Source organism: Erythrolamprus reginae, unplaced genomic scaffold, assembly GCF_031021105.1.
Source record: "Erythrolamprus reginae isolate rEryReg1 unplaced genomic scaffold, rEryReg1.hap1 scaffold_141, whole genome shotgun sequence".
NCBI classification, from domain to species: domain Eukaryota; kingdom Metazoa; phylum Chordata; class Lepidosauria; order Squamata; family Dipsadidae; genus Erythrolamprus; species Erythrolamprus reginae.
Window position 1 is genome coordinate 138,977 of NW_027248549.1, and position 17,682 is coordinate 156,658.

Below are 17,682 nucleotides of genomic sequence, written 5' to 3' on the forward strand. Positions count from 1 at the left end.
ACCTGCCTTGCTCCCCCCCCCAACTGCCCCCACTCTCCTTGCCTTCCAGAAGAGTCTTTGGGGCCATTAGATCCTTGCCCCCCCCCCCGCCGATGAATGTGTTGAGAGAGTTGATTGAATGAAAGGGCTGTTTATGGCTTCTTTGAGCCCCGTGCCTGCATTGGCCTCCTGTGCGGGGCTGGTTTTCCGGGTCGCGTTCTTAGCCAGGGGGAAACGGGCGAGGAAGAGACCGGGCGGGCGCCTGGGGGAAGCCCCCTCCCCGGGGACAACGGGGTGCTGCCGTCTGCCTTCAGCCCTTCCCTGGTTCCTCCCCCCCCGCTGCCGCCTCACCTGCCCCGCGGCTTCCCTCCTCCGGGGCGCCCAGGGGAGCCGGGCTGGCGGGGCAGAGGTCCGCGGGGCTGCAGGAGCCCTTCCCGGGCGGCTGGCGGGCATCCGGGCTTGCGGCAGACGTCGAGGCAAACGCCGAGCACTGGGCCGAGCGGGGGCGGGGACACACCTGGTCTAAAGGGGGAGGGAAGCGCGCAGCCGCAGTGGCCGGGCGCTCGGGCAGCCTGCGCACCTGCTGCCGGTGTGGCAGGTGGGCGGCGGCCTCGGAGCGGGCGGCGTCATTGGCTGCCCCGCCCGCCCCGCCCGGCTCCCCCCGCGCCCCGCTCGCCTCCGGTGCCGCAGCCGCCAAGCGCCTCCTCCGACGCGGCCCCGCCGCTGCCGCTGCTGCGATGCTCCCGCGACGAGGCAGCCGCTGAAGGATGAGCGCCGCCCGCCGCCGCCCCTGCCCGCTGCTCCTGCCGCCGCCCCGGCTGCTCCTCCTGCCGCTGCTGCTGCTGCTGCTCCTGCCGCCGCCCGGCGCCTGGGGGCTGCTGGACAAGCCCGGCGGTAAGCGCGCCCCAGGCCCTCCCGGCCGCGGAACATGGGCCCGGGAACTCCCCTCCCTCCCTTCCCTGCGAGCGAGCGGTCCGGGTGCCCACGGCGGGGGGGGGGGGGGGGAGGGGGCAAGCTTGGCTCTCCCCGCCATCTGGCTCCGGCCTCCCCGCTCCTCCGCCCAACCCGTCTCCTGGGACTGAGGTGGGGAGGGTGGGCACTGTAGTCCCGAGCAGCTGGAGGGCCGCCTGCAGGCTATCTTTTTCCGAAGCCCCCCCTCCCCGCCTTTGTTCACCTCCCCCTGGCTCCGCTTCCCGAACTTTTGGCCTTGAAAGGGGGCTCCGTATTACCCCCCCCCCTTCCTCTTTCCATGTCGGTTGTTGTTGCCCTTTGAGAGGGCTTTGGGGGTCCCTAAGCCCCCCCAGCAGCCTCGCCTGGATCTCCCCTCCACAGAGGGGGTCGGCCAGCCAGTTGGCAGAGAGCTGTGCCCCCCCCCCCGTTCCCATGACATCATTTCTGAGAGCTCTTGGCAACTTTCCTTCCCCCCCCCTCAATCTTTGGAGAGTTTGTGCTGGGAAATATTCGGGGGGGGGAGGCGGAAGGGGCTGCTATGGGGCAGCCTGGGAGGTTTTGCAGCTCCTGCAGCCTTGCCTGGCTCCCCCTCTCTGCCCCCAGGGCTGGAAAGTGGGGGGCAGCTCTTTCTGTTTATGGGGGGCGCAGGGGGGGGCTAGGAAAGGATGAGATGGATGGCATTGGGGGTGGGCAATCCTCTTGGGGCACTTTGAGCGGCTGGTGGGTGACTCAGCCATGGTCCCGTCTCTCCCCCCACCCACAGCAATGCTGGCACTTTGGGGGTGGCAGAGTCCTGAACACTGAGAGCTGAGAGAACTTGGGGGGGGGGGTCCTCCACAAAGGCAGGCGACCCCCTCCCCTCCATCTGCCACTGGGAGTTTTGGGAGCACTGCCCTCCGGGGGGGTCTCCCTGGCATGGGTGAGGCTGGGGGGGGGGCCATTGGGCAGAGCTGCTTTGGGGGCGCCTTCCCTGGAGGCCATTCGGCCAATTCCACCCCTCCTCCCCCTCCTTCCCTGGGCTGAAGCGGCCGGCCTTCCCTCTCCCTCTCCCTCCGCCTGGTTTCCTTTCCCTCCGCGAGGGAGGGGCTGCTCTGGGGCCATCCCAGCGAGGGTCCTTTCCCAGGCTGGATCTTGTCCCACTTGGCCTTGACTCTGAGGCGTCTGGGGCAGCTGTAGGGGCCTCGCAGCTTTCCCAAGATCTCTCGGGTCTCCAGAGGATGGGGGGCTTCGGCTGGAGCAAAGTCACCTCTGGCGGAGGGGGGGTGTACGTTATTTCACGGGAGCTTTGCAAGCAGGTCAAATGGCTGGAAGGGGTCGATCCAAAGATGTCCCGATGGGGTGTGTGTGTGTGTGTCTTTGGCACTGGGTGCTCGGCCCCACATAACCCTCTTTCTGGGGCAAGGGGGCCAGGCCTTCAAGGCACCGCCTCTCTTTTCTTAGGCAGCCCCAGTGCATGTGGGGCAGGTGGAGATCCGGGTGGCAGCTTCCCACGAGGAAACATCGATATTTTTCCCAGCGAGTCTCAGAAATGACAGGCTGCCTTTGAATGACGGGTGTTTGTTTCCTGCAGGCAGCAGCCTGGAACGCCCCCTCCCCCGGGGCAGCTGCTGGCCGGCCTTTGCTAGGCAGATCTGAGGGGGGCTATTCCCCTCCTCTCCCCCTGTGCCTCTCTTCCCTCTGGCCCTGTGGGGTTCCGCAGGGGCCTTGGCCAGTCTCATCCTGGGGGTGGGGAGGGGTCTTGCTCTGAGCAGACGGGTCAAGGGCCGGAATCCGAACGGACCCCCTGGGAATAATCCTACGGCCGATTTGCAGACGTGCATGAAAACATCCTTCTGGACTCCGAACGGGACCACTTGCCAAGCCAGCTTCCCATGGCCAACTCATGGCTGGACAACTCCAGCATGGGAGAGGTGGCTGTCAGATGATTTAACAATTCCATTTAATTATTTAAAATCAATTTTTAAAATCTGCCATTCTGTCCCTCCTTAATTTGCCCCCTTCCTTCAGTTCTTCTCTTCCCCCATTTCCTCCATGTCAGTGACTTGTCCTGTGGCGAGTTGAACCAAGTCCGGAAAAATGTCCCCATGCAGGGAGTGGATTGTCCTGGACCCTTCTGGACGGAGCCACTGGGTTGCGTGTGAATTCTGGCCCCTCTGGAAGGCCCCCTTGCTGCCTGAGAGAAAGGAGGGGACCCCGGAGGGGAGGGAGCCCACCTGGGGGTGATGGCATTGAGCTTCTTAGGGTCTCCGGAGGGCCCTCTTTGGGGCAGGGCCCATCACAGCCATGGATGTTGGGTGTGAGCTGTGGGTAGGATGCTTGTGAAGAGCTCCAGTGGGGCAGCCTCCTCCTCCACCCGGAAGCCCCCTCCCCAGTTATGGGAAACCACAATCCCCATAGCCTGATGGCTCTCCTGCCTGGCCCACAGCCGAGCGGTCCCCCTGCCGTCCAGGGCCGTGCAGAGGCCTCTGGGTCCATTTGTGCCTCGCCTCCTTTGTGCTCCGAGAGGTGGGAGTCGCTTTCCGCCAGATGTTTCCTCCGGTCTCTTGGCCGCTCTGGCGTTTGTTCCGTTCCGTGTGTGCCGACAAACCGGCTTGTCTTGAAATCCCTGGAGGTCAGAGGTCTTCAGGCTGGGAAACCTTCCCGCACACACTTGCTGATGATTGACGGGATTTGCACACAAGGGAGGTGTGTTGTTGTTTTTCAGGGGCCGGGTGCCAGCGGTTGGGCTAAGAGCCCTCGAGCGGGACACGCTGTGCCCGAAAACACCAGCAAGGGCGGCTGGAGCGGCTGTGTTGCCCCTGGCGATGCATCCTGAGACGGGGGTGGGGGTCTTTTTCATGCTTCCCCCTCCCCATGTTAATTTCTTGGCACATTTCTCCAAACACCGGGCACTAAAATGAAGGGACGGTTGTGGTTCCCAGGTGTGTAGCAGGATGAGTGGACCCAGATCTTCCTCTGCCTTTTGGGAGCCATCCTGGGTGGGGGTCCCAGCTCTGCCTCAGGAGGGGCTTTCCGCCTGGCACAGAGGCAGAGGGCCCGGTGGCCTTGCTCTCTTCATCACATCCTGGTTTGCTGGCTGGGCCTAAAAGAGATGCCAAGGAGTCTGTCTATTTGGAAACGTATGTTTTTGCTCTCCAGAGGTTTCTTGAGAAGGATTTGGGGGCCCTGGACCCCCCAGGCAGAGGGATCCTGAGTCTGCAGAAAAGTTTCTTCCCAAAGTTTTTGCTGCCTTTGTATCCTTTGCGCACGGACCAGGCCAAAGACCAGGCACCACTGACCGACCGAGGCCTTCCTTGCCCGCTCTGTAGTGATCTGGAATAATAATCCTTTAAGCAGACTAAGACACCCCCCCCTTCCTGCCCCCCCCCCCCCCCCCGCAAAGTCCCTGCCCTGCTTCAGAGACCGGTTCTAATCTAGAGTGGAAAGTCGCCTTGTCTCCGTCAACATCCTCTTAGCTGCTGTGTCTGGTGTCGGTTTCGAGGGCAAAGCCAGGAAGAGGGGGGCCAGCCTTGCAAAGGCTCTGCCTCTTTCTCCTGAGGATGGGCTTGTGGGGGCAGGGAAATGTTCGGCATTTCCGCCTTTGCAAGGGAGAGTCGGCCGGGGAAATTTCGGCCAGGGAATTCTTACCCTTTGGGGGGGGCTGTATTTTTGCCCCTGTCTCTACACCCACAGCTCGAGGGCACCCTGGGCGGCCTTGCAGTCTTGGGGGCTCAGTTCTGCAGCTTTGAGTTCGGCTCCTGCACCTTCGCTGCCCCCCCCCTTCTGACAGGGCCTGGTGGTGGTGGTGGTGGTGGTGGTGGTGGTGGTGGTGGACGTGGGGCCTCGGCACATGTTTGTGTTTATTCCTGGCCTGCCTGGAGCTCAGCAGAAGCAGATGGTCCTCTCCCAGGCCTGCTGGCTGCCCTCCCCCCCCCTGTGCCCCCCAGCAGCCCCTGGAGAGGCCTGATTTGCAAAGGGAGAGAGACCCGGGTGGAGGCAGGTGGTGGTGGGTGGCTGGAGCATCTGTGGAAGGTGGGGAGAGAGCCAGCGACGGAGGGCAACACCCGGCTCCCCCCCCATGACTCCCACCAGCAGCAGAGCCTTTGAGGGAGGGGCCCCAGGCCTTCTCAGAGTGCCAGGCCCTTCCCTTGCCTGGGGGGGCGGTTCCAGTGGGAAGCACTGATGTAGATGACACACAGACACACACACACAACTTGTCCAAGAAGGCAGAGGGCATGTGAGGCTGCCTGTATCTCTGCCGACAGGCGTTGGCTTCTCAAGCTGTGGGACTCTCGGTACAAATGGCAGAGACCATGTGAAGAGGCAGCTCCCTCCCCCTCCCTCCCCCCCCCTCTCTCTCAACACTTAGAAATGCAGCCAGACCTGCTGGGGTCTCTGAAGGCCAGTTTGTGTTTTCTTTGCCTTCCTTCCTTCCTTCCTTCCCCTTCCTTCCTTCCTTCCTTCCTTCCTTTCCTTTCCCTTCCTTCTCTTTCTTTCCTTCCTTCTCTTTCTTTCCTTCCTTCCTCTTTTATCTCCTTCCTTCCTTCCCTCCCTCCTCCTTTCCTTCCTTCTCTTTCCTTCCTTCCTTCCTCTTTTATCTCCTTCCTTCCTTCCCTCCCTCCTCCTTTCCTTCCTTCTCTTTCCTTCCTTCCTTCCTCTTTTATCTCCTTCCTTCCCTCCCTCCGTCCCTCCTCCTTTCCTTCCTTCCTTCTCTTCCCTCCCTCCCTCCCTCCTCCTTTCCTTCCTTCCTTCCTTCTCTTTCTTTCCTTCCTTCCTTCCTTCCCCTTCCTTTCCCTTCCATCCTTCCTCTCTTATCTCCTTCCCTCCCTCCCTCCTCCTTTCCTTCCTTCCTTCTCTTTCCTTCCCTCCCTCCTCCCTTCCCCTTCTCTGCCTGTCAGAGAGGCCATCAATAATTCAGAGTCCTCGTCTTGCAGGGAGACATTGTGCCACGTTGGCAGCCAGCCTGAAAGCAGAAAAACGCCTGGTGGCCCAACCCCGAGAACAGCAGCCATGAGTGGCCCCAGAGGAGGAGGAGGGGGGAGGCTCCTTTCCCTCCCCCCCCCCTGCAAGAGAGCCTGGAGAGTCCTCAGGGAGGCTGCCGTTCCCCTGCAGTTTCACACACACACTAATATGTCATGTGTTATTTTTCTAGCTGCTTTTACCTCCTCATTTCAGGGAGACAAAAGCCCCTAAAATCCCTCAATGGGGCCTCAGGGGACTTCGCTTGACCTGCAAGCAGTGATTTCAGTTTGTCTTTTCCAGAGGGTGGAAGCCCCCTTTGGGGCCCATGGGGTGTCTCTCTTGGAGGGAGGGAGGGGGGTCTTTGCAGGAGGGAGGGAGGGGGGAAGCCACACCTGGCCCAAAGCAGCAGCAGCAGCAGCAGGAATGACCCTCTCAGGTGACCTGAGCTGGCGTGAGGAGGGGCCGTCTCGGGGGTCTTTCCATGCCTTGTGCCAATGGGGCTGGGGGGGTAACTGGCACCCGAGAAGCCCCCTGGGGGTGAATGGGTGGGTGGGTGGATGGGTGAGTAGACAAAGGAGCCTGAAGGGCCGTCCACTCCCTTCCTTGATGGCCAGGCCCTCCTCAGGTCGAGGTGACCCAAACGGAGTTTCTCCTCTGGGCTCGGCCCCTTTGTGATTCGTGAAGCGGGGGGGAGGGGAGCTTCCCTGGACAACTGTGCTGGGGGGGCCTGGGGGGGTTGGGCTACTTCGAAATAGCCCAACTTCAAAGGGTGAAACTTAAGTGCCACGTTTGCACAAATCAGGGGAGGGTCCTGCTGTCCGTGGGGGAGGGAGGGGTTTCATTTTGGATCTCCCCCACCCCCAAATGGTCAGGGTGACCTCTGCCTGCTTCGCCTGCCAATTGGCTGGAGTCATTTTATTGCTGCCAGTTCTTTAACCAGCTGCCCTCCCTCCGTGGATGGTCCCTGTGGCCCGCAGGGGGGGGGTCTGCAGAGACCTGCTGGGCTCGGGTTGCTTCTCTCTCTGGGGTTCCAGGCGTTTGAAGCAGGAGGGGGGGCGGGGGGCATGGGCTGAGGGTTTCCTGGCCCGCTTGGGACCCCCACTTGCCAGCCAGCCCTGCTTGTCCAGCTGCCTCTTCCAAGGCCTCAGCTGGGCCCAGGGCAGCACCGGCGCCCGGTGGACAGCTCTCCAAATGGGTTGGATCCCTTTGAGGTCCAGGTCTGCGGAATGTCTTTGTGTGACCCCCTCCCTTGGGGTCACCTGGGTGGGCAACTCAGGGCAAATGTGGAGGTTGGCTTGGGAAATCCCTTCCTCTTCCTCCTCTTCCTCTTGGTGAGAAATAAGAAAATTCAAAAATGAAATAGTAACAAAGGGAATGGGATCATTTGTTCTATGCAGTCTGTTCATACTTCATTGTTAAGCATTTATAACGTGTGTGTGTATGTGGGTATACACACACACACACATACACATATTGTGTGTGTGTATATATGTGTGTGTGTATATATATACACACACACACACAATATACAGTATATATACATATTATGTATAACTTGAAATACTGAAATTAGACAATTTACAACATTGCCTCCGAACTCATCTAACCATAGTTCACAAAATCATATACCAAAATGTCCTTCCTCTTAATGACTACTTCACCTTCAACTGCAACAACACACGAGCACACAATAGATTCAAACTAAATTTAAACCGTTCCAAACTAGACTGCAGAAAATACGACTTGAGCAATAGAGTGATCAATGCCTGACTCTGTGGGTTTCCTCCCCCAACCCCCAAATCTTCAGCCTCAGGTTGTCTTCGGTCGACCCCTCCCCCTTTCTAAGAGGTCCGTAAGGGGCGGGCAGGAGCCACCACTGCGCCTACCGTCCCTGTCCTATTGTCTTCTTTTATTCATTACTTTCTATGTTGTGCTTATATAAACTCCTACCTATGCTTGATTGACAAATAAATACCTAAATATATATATACACACATACATAAACACATGCAAATTATACCTGTCCTGCATTATCTTTTATAAGAAAGGACACCAGAGTCTTATGTCCAGTACAACCTATCCCCCCATTTCCCTTGCCCGCTCCTTAGCGCCAGGGGGCAGAAAGATGCTTGGTAGACAAAACGTTTGGACCACAGACAGGTACGGAAGGTCCTGGGGATTTAGTATTTCTAGGTGCTGTAACCCCCCCCCCCCAGAGGGCCTATCCAAGAGGCCCAGAGGGGGAGGGGAGGAACTGTATCTAAAGACGGTTTTTGAAATCCCAAGGGTGGGGCTTCTGGCTCATGCCCCCCCACCGCAGTTTGTTATTATATTCCCTTGTTCCCTTGTAACGAGGTCTCCTTCCCTCCATCCAATTGTTTGGGTTCCCTCCCATCCCCCCTCCTGCTCCTCCCTCCCCCTCCCCCCCTTTCTAAAATCTGGAGTTTCATTTCCTCCTTTGCCAGTCAGGGCCTGGGCTGATAAGAGGCCGGATGGCGTGGCCTCCCTCTGTGGTCTTTGGGCCTCTGCCTTCTTGAGTTGGGCCGCCTCCCTTTGTAGGAAAAGGTGTGTGTGTGTGTGTGTGTGTGTGTGTGTGTGAGTAGGGGGGTGCCACTGGTGGTGTCTCTGATCCTGGCCCTGAAGGTGGGCACAATCCTCCCTCCCGCTTAGAAGGCTGCTGACCGGCTGCCAGTGGCTGAAATATCCCCTCTTCAGTCCCGCCTGCTTTGTGCAGCCCAGAGTTGTGGTGGTGCCTTTGGCTGAGGGTGCCGCTCCCATCTTTGCTGCTGGCAAAGAGTCCGTCTCCTCGGTCCGGGCTGGCTCAGGGACCCGCCTTTTGCTCCAGGGCCCAACGGAGCGAGGAGGGAAACGAAGCCCCTCTCGTGCCCAACTTTGCCACCAGAAACAGGTGCCGTGGGATGGCAGGCAGGAGCGTTTCCGCAGCCGAAAGCTTCCCTGGCATTGCCCCCTCGGCTACCGTCTCCGCCTGGGTGGGCCAAAGCCACGGGGTGGGGGGCAGGAAGGCTTTGGGCAGCCTCTCTGGGGCCGCCAGGGAGGCCCAGGTGTGGGGCCCCATCGCCAGACTCTTCCGGGGGAGCTTTAGCCTCCTGCTTGGCCCCTGACGGGCAGGCAGCGGGTTGGGCCCCTTGGCATCAGGCTTCCTGGAGGGCTGGACCGCTCGGTGCCTCGAGCCGCCCTCTCCCCTCTGGCTTCTCTGCTCCTGGGCGATTCCTTCCGCTTACTTTCTGGGTGGGGGGATTAGTCCGCCTCCTCCTCCTTCCGCTGTGTGAAGAGAGAGGCTTGACCACTGCCACCTGGTGGCCGAGTCTCCAAATTGCAGACCGGAAGAGGTGACTGGAAGAGCTCAGGACACGCCAGCCCGATTTAAACCCACCTGGGGTGTGTTTATGTGGGGGGGCAATGTTTTTTGGGGGCCCTGTCCAAGCAGGCACTGCGAGGCCTCCTTGGGGGAAAGAAGCCACCTTTTGTAGCCCAGAGAAAGTTAACTAATGGGGCTAATTAATTTGCAGGGAGGGGGGAGGCTGGGCGTTTGGGGGTTGCCCTCTAAGGAAGGGGGTCCGTGTGGGTCTGGTCCCAAGAGTGAGAAGATTCCCTGCCCTTTGACCTGCAGGGCTGTGTCCCCGGCACCTGGACTGCACCCTTCAGCGACGGCAGGAGTGTCCCCCGGGGTCCCACGCCTGCGGCCCCTGCCTGCCCCACTTCGTAGAGGACGGAGAGGGAAGATGCTTGGCCGGGGGAGCAGCCCCCAAAGGTGAGAGAGAGAGGGAGGGGAGGGGGCTCGGCCGGGGTGCCCAATGCCCCTGGGAGGAGAGGGGCCTCTGGGCCTGGTGAGTGGGGGGCTGTATCTGAATGGTCCGTGAGGGTCCGTGCAGGGGTCTCCTCAGCCTTTCCAGGGGGTGGTGGGTGGGCTCTGGATACGAAGTCACACACCGTTCCTGGGAGTCTTAGGGAGAGAACTAAACTAGGGAGGTCTGAGGCCTCCATTCCGGCATCTTCTGAAAGGGTCAGTTTGGGGATTTTCCCTTGTTTTTGCCGACGCCCCCCCCCCCTCTCTCCAGGGCAAAGCTCTCTGGTGCCCAGCCTAGAAGAAGCGATTGACTTGCTGTCGGACGTGCTCTCCAAGCAGGGGAGGGGGCCTCTGCCCCTCGGCCAGGAAGGTACGGCTGTTGCCCCGGGCCCAGAAGAGCAGGGGGTGGGGGCGTCCTTCATTCTGCAGGGGAGAGGGGTGTCTCCCCTTCCTCTTCCTCCTCCTCCTCTCTGTGCCAACCGGCCCTTCTTCCTTGCCCAGGGAGCCCACTGCCCCCTGGTCCCCACTCCAGGAATGGGGCGTCGAAGGCAGAGTCTTCGCAAAGTGGCCGGCGGGGATGGCCAGACGCATCTCACCCCATCACCAAGCCGGTCCACCGCCCCCCAGTGGAGTCCACCCGCATCTCTTCCAATGATGCCCTCGTCCTTGGTAAGCCTCTGCCCAGACCTCAAGGTGCTAGTCCTCAGCTCTACGATGGCGGGGGAAGGCCGTCTGTGGCAAGCCCATCTTCAGGGACAATCTGTCTTTGGGGGCAGGGCAGCTGCAAGGGGGCCTGGGCTGGGGGTCTCCAAGTCTCTGTCCTCCACGCCAGGCTTGATTGTCGTCTGCACAGCGGCAGGGGTTGCGGCGCTGGTGGTGGCCATGGTCTGCTGGTGCAGGTGAGACCAAAGGTTTCAGTAAGGGGGGCTCTGCCCGGTTGCTGGGTGGGCATGGCCCTGTTGGGCGTGGCCCTGTTGGCCTCCTGTACCTTGGCAGAGGGGCCTCGGAGGCCCATTTTTCACCCTGGGATTTGAGGGGGGGGGTTTGTCTCCGAACTGCAGAGAGTCTCAGCTAGAGGTTTCTAGCAGCCCACCCCTCTCTGGGGCAGAGGAGGGGACAGAGGGCGGGGGGCCTGAGATTTGCCCCGGAGTCCTTCCGTGCATCCTCCCGATGGAACCTCCATGGCAGCCGCAGCATATGAGAGGCGGGTGCTTGTGGGTCAGAAGGCTTTGGGGGCAGCTCTGCCCACTCCTGTGCTGCTCCCCTCACGGAGGTCCTTCTCCCCCCCCCCCAGGCTGCAGAAGGAGATCCAGCTTGCCCAGAAAGCAGATTATCCAGCCAATAAGCTGCCCCAACTGCCCTCCTACGACAAGCTCTCTGTAAGTGCCCTGTGTGGCCCTCGGCATGGGTGGTGCCCAGTGCTTTGGCCAGCGCTGGCTCTTCGGAGTGGCTTTGGGCCAGGCTTCTCGGTCAGCCTCGCTCCGCCCCTCGGCCTCTGTGCCCCATTGGCAGCCAGGCCAGGCCCTTCCCCCCCCCCCCCGGGTACGAAAGGTGCCAGCTGCTTTGAGGGCGCCGTGTTGGTGATGCCTGCTCTGCTGGTGTGGCATAGTTGTGATCACAGCGTTTGTAGGGATTGTGTCTGTTTTCCAAAATTGTGCGGCTGTTATCGTGTGTCATGTGAGATGTTGGAGATGCTTGTCTACTTTTGTTCCGAATATTCCCTAGCAGAACGGTTCCTGGTTTGAGTTCTACTGTCTGCTTGGTTACTTTTTGCATTGTGATTTTCAAGCAAGTCCATCACATGTGATGCTAGGTGCCTATGTCTCCTCCTTCCTCTTTCCTTCCAGCCTGGCGATCAGAAGCTGGCACAGAGCGCCCAGATGTACCACTACCAGCACCAGAAGCAGCAGATGCTTTCCATGGAGAAGTGCGTCCTTCCTCGTGGGGACAGGGGTTGGGACCCTCTGCCCTCTCCCTGGTTTCTCCTTGGCCCCACCTGTGAATTAGGCTCGGAAGCTGGGTGGTAGGCCAGGGGCTCCTTTGCACAAGGCTGGCACCCCCGCTTGGGGGGTCTCCGCTTGGTTGGGGCACGCGGCTGCTTGTCAGGATGGCAGCCTTGAAAAGAGTTGAGTAGGGTAGGAACCCCTGGAGGAAAGAAACCACTGGCAGCCAGATGTGGAGGAGGCCACCAGCTGGTACTTGGACTTGACAACCAAGCCGAAGCCCATTCACCCCCTTTATTCTTGGGACCCCCCCTGAATGAGCTCTGGTCTCCATGGGGAGCCCGGCAGGGCTGGGTGTCCAGGAACCCCACAGAAAAGGCTTTGGGCTGAGACGCTCACAGTTCTGCCCTCCGTGTTGAAGCCGGAGGGTTTGGGGCCCAAATCCTGGCTGCTGTGGAGGTTGGCTTGGCATGGGTTGGGCTGCCCGGGGGGGGGGGGGGGCAGGCGAGGCAGGGCATCTCACGGCATTGGGCCCTTGTTCCTCTCTGGACCTCTGTAGGCATAAGGAGGAAGCCAAAGCCCCCGAATCCTTCTCCTCGGACGAAGAGAACGAAGACGGAGACTTCACGGTCTACGAGTGTCCTGGCCTGGCCCCGGTAGGTGTCTCTCCAGGGGCGCTCAGGGCCTCCCCCTCCCCCGGCTGCCTTGCCCTGTTTCTGAAGGACCTCGGGGGTGGATCCAGCTCTGGAGCAGGTCGGAGAGGTGGGGAGGGCAGCGGCTTCCAGGGAGTTCGTTTCTGGTTCCCTCGGGCTGTGGGGCTGCCTCCCAAGTGCCCAGAGTGCCGTGCCCCCTCCCTGCCCTGGGCCGGGCAGTGCAATTCCACTCCTCCCGCAAATGAAACGTGTGACGGTTGCGTCTCTCTCGTTCTTCCCTTCTGGCCGCTGCAGACTGGAGAGATGGAAGTGAAGAACCCCCTTTTTGACGACTCCACCCTGCCCCCAAAGCCGCACCCCTGACCAGGAACTGTGGACTGCGTGCAGGACCTGCCCGAGGGCCCCCCGCCCGACCAACGGCTCCCCTCCGCAAATTTTTGGCTGAAATAAATCCGCCTTCTGGCAACTCGCTGCTTCTGCTCGGCTTCGTGTCCCCCCCCCCCCCCTGCACCGGCCCTTCTTCTGCCTGGCGCCCGGATGTCGGCGAAGAGGCTTTGTGGAGTATCTGGACTCGGGATGGAGGAGAAGCCCCCCCCCCCCCGAAGGCCTGGCTTGCCCCCTCCTGCCCCCACAATCCCTGCCAGCATTGCAGAAATCAGGGTTTTCCATGGGGGGGGCTTCCCTTTCCTCTTTCCTTGTTTTGCAGCCCCCGAAGCTAAAACAATGGGGCTGTGGAGCCTCGGACAGGCCTGGGGAAAGCGGTCCATGGGCCCCTCCACAGGTGGGAACCGTGCGTCTCCCAGGTGTAGCAAGTCCTGGTCCATTCCACACCATCTTCAGCTTCACTTTCTCAAAGGGACACGGAATTGGAAGCCTCTGTGGGCGGAAGTTTGGTCCTCAGAATTCCAAGGGTAGGTGGACCTGCAGAGTGACCTGCAGAGTGACCAGTCCGGAGAGGGGGGGCTTCCCCCTTTGGGAGCCCTTAGCTCTCCCTGGCTGTGCCCACTCTCCTGCCAGGGTGGTGCCCCCTCCTCGCCCTGGCCTGACCCACTGGGCATTTGCCAGGTGACCGAGCAAGAGCTGGGAGGGCACTGAGCCAAGTCTTCTTCTCTTTTCAATTGCCACCAAATCCAGAGTGGTCATTGATTTCCTTCGTACCAAACTCACAAGGTTTCCAAAGTATTTCTGGATTAAACGGGTGTTTTGAGGGAAGGAGGAGACTGGTGGTCACTCCTTGTGTTGCCTGCTGTCAGAAGATGTTCCAAGCACTTGATCCTCCCCCCCCCCCCCCTGAATTGTGGATGTGAGGAAGTGTTGGAGAGGGCAAATTGTGTTAGGCCAATGCAAAGATATTCGTGAACCACCTGGGCAGCTGTAGCCTATTTCTCCTGGCCCCCTCTGTGAGGTCTAGAAACCTGATGGAAAACAGTACAAGGAAAACAAGGCTCCCTGCTCAGGTGCGTAAGTGAAGTTTGGAAAAGGGGGGGGGGCTGTTTACGCAACTGGACTGTGGGCTTGCAATGCAACTCACAAGCCACTCTGGAAGTCGGCCCCCTCGCGAGGGAGGGAGAGTTTGCAGGGCTGAGGGCAGGTATTGTATCTTATCTTGGAGAGGTTGGTCAAAGGGCTCAAGAAACCCCTTTTGGGGGGTATTAGAGTTGCATCAGGAGCCCCCCCTCCCCCCCAGGGCCTCCAGAGGGTTTCCTTGGGCCTGAATTAAAGGGCTTGAAGCTGCAGCCAGAGCCCCCCCCTCCCCGACTGGGACCCCCTACCTGAATCAGAGGAGTCCTGGGGGGGGCACTTCTTTGGCTGAGACCCACTTTTAAAGCAGGGGAGGAGGGCGGAGAGTCTCAGGGCTGCTTCCAGGGCAGCTTTGGGGGGTGGGGGAGGAGACCCCTCTGTGTCCACGTTTTTGAGTTTGCACAGCACTTTTCCACTGATCCCGCTGAGTAGTTTACTTCCAGAGAGGAAAGAAGGGAGAGAGACCCAAACCCGGAGCTCTCGGCTCCTCTGCCGCCTGTGTTCGTAGGTGGCTGATACGGAGGGTGGGAGGGAGAGGGTTTCTGGGACCCCAGAAGCAATGGGGGGGGAAGGAGAGAGTGCCACACAGGGATCGTTTATTTTTTCTTTCTTGTTTTGTTCTTTTTGTTTCCAGACCTGTATGGATTGTATTTAATAAATTTTATTAAACGACCAATTCTCGAGCTCGATCTTTGGTGCTTCTTTGGTGCCCTTTGGTTTTACATGAGCCGTTTCCTTTCCTGGGTGGAGGGAAGGGATCTACACCTCAGGGGATCAGGTCTCTCCAGGCAGAGTCTGTCCCTGGGGGCCCCACAGCCACCTTGGTTCCGTGATTCCCCCAGTTATTCCGTGCCTGGAGAATATCTGGGAAGCAGTTAGAGAAAGGCCCTGCGGTGTTTCAATATTCGTTTGCAGCATGGGGAGAGTTCGTTCCAAGGAGGTCATCTGAAGGCCGAGGTTTGGGGAAGGCAGGCGGGCTCATCCTCCACCATGGCTCCAACCCAGTGAATGGGGTTAAAATGATTAAAAATAATTTAACAGCTGGTGGTTCTTTCCCCTGCTGATTCCTCTCCAGCAACCAGTTCACCCAACTGCTCAGAAAGTGAACAAGGGGTTCTCCAAAGGGGGTCTCAGCTGCTCCAATCCCATCCAGGCCTGCAAGGTGGAGGAGACCAGTGCTGTGGCCAGCGGTCACTCTGCCTCCGGGGTGCCCCATTAGGCCAGGCCAACCGGCTCCCTGGCTCAGCCCTCCTGCTTTGGACTGGGACGAGTGGCTGCAGCCAACTCACGGGGGCTCATTGGCCACAGCACCCCACACACAATTTAAAAAAAAAATTCCCCCAAAATTCAAAAGAAAATATGGTGGCACCCGCGGACCAGCACTGACCGCACCGTTTCCTTGACCTCATTGTGATGTCACCAGTGGGCTGCAACCCATTTGGGTGACCCTGGAGGAGCCCCCCCCCTCTGTAACTCTTGCCCCCCCCGCAGAGAGTTTTCCTGTGGCGAGGCTGCCGTGGCGAGCTCCCCAACAAACAAAATGTTTGAAAGTAATAGTTATTCCATTGTGTTTATGCAGTTCCTCCCCAAGCACATTTAAGTGATGCTGAAGTAGCCAAAATATCTTTGCAATCCCCAAGGCACGTGCCAATCACTGAGACCCCCCCCCCCCAATGCTTGGAAACTGACAGTTGGAAAACTTGACCCTCCTTAGACTCCCCAAGAGAGTTGGCTGGGGCAAATGGTCATAGACCCCCCCCCCCTCCTATTCGACTGCTGCTTGCCCACCAACGGGCCAAAGTCAAGGCATACACACACACACACACCCCAAGGGTGGCCAGAGGGTGGGTGACTCTCTGCTCCCAACCTGGTGCTGTAACCATTGCACCCGCTGGCCCCCTTCTCAAGATATTGCGCAAGTGATAATCCCACCCTGTCTTTGCAAGTCAATTGCGCTCTGCACATACTTGGAGGAACATAATTTACTAGTGAGGAGGGGGCTTCTTTTCTTAAATAGGAAAAGAATATTGAAGAAATCCAATTAAATCGAGAGAAGCCGTTCAAGGGAGGATTGGGGCGGTGCTCGCTCGGTGCTGATGAAAGAAAGAGATTTTGACCCTGTAGAGATTGGAAGATTCAAGAGGGGGGGAGGGAGGGGGGGAGGGAGGGGGGGGCAGCATGTTGCGTGGGGATTCTCTCCCCATCCCCCCATCCCAGCCCTGCAAAGTAGGTCACTGCAAGATTAGGATTAGCTGAGCACTTTCATACTAGGGGGGGTGGAGGGGGGGTAGGTATGGGAGGGAAAGTTGGGGAAATTAAAAATGGGTCTATCTCGGGGGGGGGGGCTTCCAACTTGGCACCAGGTTCACTCCAGTGGTTTTGGTAGAATTAACTGGGATCAACTCCGTAGGGATCCAGAGGGGCCGCTAGGGGGAGCTGATGGCCGCAGGAGGCTGCCACCAGATGGGCCCTGTCCCATGAAAGGCACCAGATTCCACCAGAGGATGATAAGCAACCTTCAGGGGGCGTGTGGGGAGCCCCTGGGACTTGGAGGGCTGGGGGGGGGGCTGAGATCCAGCCTGGGGCAGCCACCTTGCTCGGGCGAAGGCTGCGGCTGAAGTCAAGGCCTTTGCCTGCCAAGGGTGCCCAGAGGACGGGTGTAACCACTGGCCCCTTGCTCAAGGCTGCAACCCCTGCACCCACTGGCCCCTTGCTCAAGGCAAGGAGGGGCACGGAGGTTTCTGCCTTCCTTCCCTGCCATATCCACTTGGGTCAACAGGAAAGGGTTTACAGTCGGGCCGATCTTTCACGCCTCTCTCTCTGCCGCTGGGACGGCCACCTTCTCAGCCGCCACCTCCCTGTGGGGCAATCCAGGTGGGTTCAACTACAAATCCCATCACTCCTCCCAGACTGGGCGTTGCTGGGGGACAGACCTTGCTGGGGGGGGAGCAGAGAAGAAGCAAAGGTTGATGCAGAGCCCTTGAGCAACTCAAGAAGGGAGGAAGGAAGTGGAAGAAGGAGAACGAAAGAATCGGGTTTTGGGTGCTGTGGATGCAGGGCCTCTTGCTCCGGGGCCAGAGACGGGCAGCCCTGGCGCAGGGCCTGGCTGTCCTGGGGATGCTGCTAGTCATCCCAGTACCAGCGCTTGAGGTCCGGGTAGACTTTATCCGGGGGCAAGTGGGGGTACTTCTGGCAGATGGAGCAGAACCGTTCCAGCCAGTCGTCGTGGAGTCTGACCGCGTAGTTCCGCTTCCAGGCAAAGAAGCTCCGGTAGTGGCTTTCGTTCATGGTGGTCAAGAAATTGGCCAGGTCCTTGGCTGAGCTGAAGTCATCCACGTGGATAAAGGCGTCGCCAGGGATGAATTGCTGGTAGTTGGCGCGGGAGGGGCCCAGGACGATGGGCACGGAGCCGGCGAGGAAGGCGTTCCTCCACAGCTTCTCCGTGATGTAGTCCCGGTGGATGGAGTTCTCGAAGGCCAGGTAGAACCTGTACTTGGAGATGGTGGGCAGCAAACAGTCTGAGCACAGCTGCTTCCTGGCGGCCTTCCCGAAGACGTCGATTTTGAGGTGCCTGGACAGGCCCAGATACACCGCTGCCCTGGCTTGGGATTTATGATAGTTGCTGACCACCCAGGACACTAAGCCTGTTTTCTCCGGGATCTCCACCACGTCCGATGAGTGAGGCACCAGCTCCCCATAGGGGAAGAAGAGGTCCGCGTCTCGCCTGTAGGAGAGGACCCAGTTCCATTCCTTCCCTATCCAGCCGCCCAGGGCCTTGGTGTGGCTTGGAGACTCCAGGGAGGCCCAAACCCCACTTCTGCCCAGGGTGGGCCTTGGACAGCATGTGGCACCCTCTTTCATGCCAGAGTTCCCTGTGATGGAACAC

General features: G+C 59.5%; 2 protein-coding genes across 2 annotated transcripts; one reads left to right on the forward strand and one right to left on the reverse strand.

Annotated features, from left to right (window-relative positions):
* The first annotated feature begins 664 nt into the window (after positions 1–664).
* Positions 665–14,479, forward strand: LOC139155924 (neural proliferation differentiation and control protein 1-like). Its single transcript, XM_070731300.1, has 9 exons — positions 665–873; positions 9,503–9,643; positions 9,951–10,049; positions 10,181–10,348; positions 10,512–10,578; positions 10,974–11,058; positions 11,527–11,606; positions 12,182–12,278; positions 12,570–14,479. The coding sequence occupies exons 1-9, from the start codon at positions 747–749 to the stop codon at positions 12,636–12,638; spliced, it is 933 nt and encodes a 310-aa protein (XP_070587401.1). The 5' UTR covers positions 665–746; the 3' UTR covers positions 12,639–14,479.
* Positions 14,480–16,919: 2,440 nt separating this feature from the next.
* Positions 16,920–17,676, reverse strand: LOC139155923 (alpha-(1,3)-fucosyltransferase 7-like; the record flags this gene model as incomplete). The annotated part of the gene is given in 2 exon segments (XM_070731299.1): positions 16,920–17,606; positions 17,608–17,676. Coding segments are annotated over 2 exon segments (756 nt in total), but the record flags the coding sequence as incomplete, so codon positions are not given.
* Between the last annotated feature and the right edge of the window lie 6 nt (positions 17,677–17,682).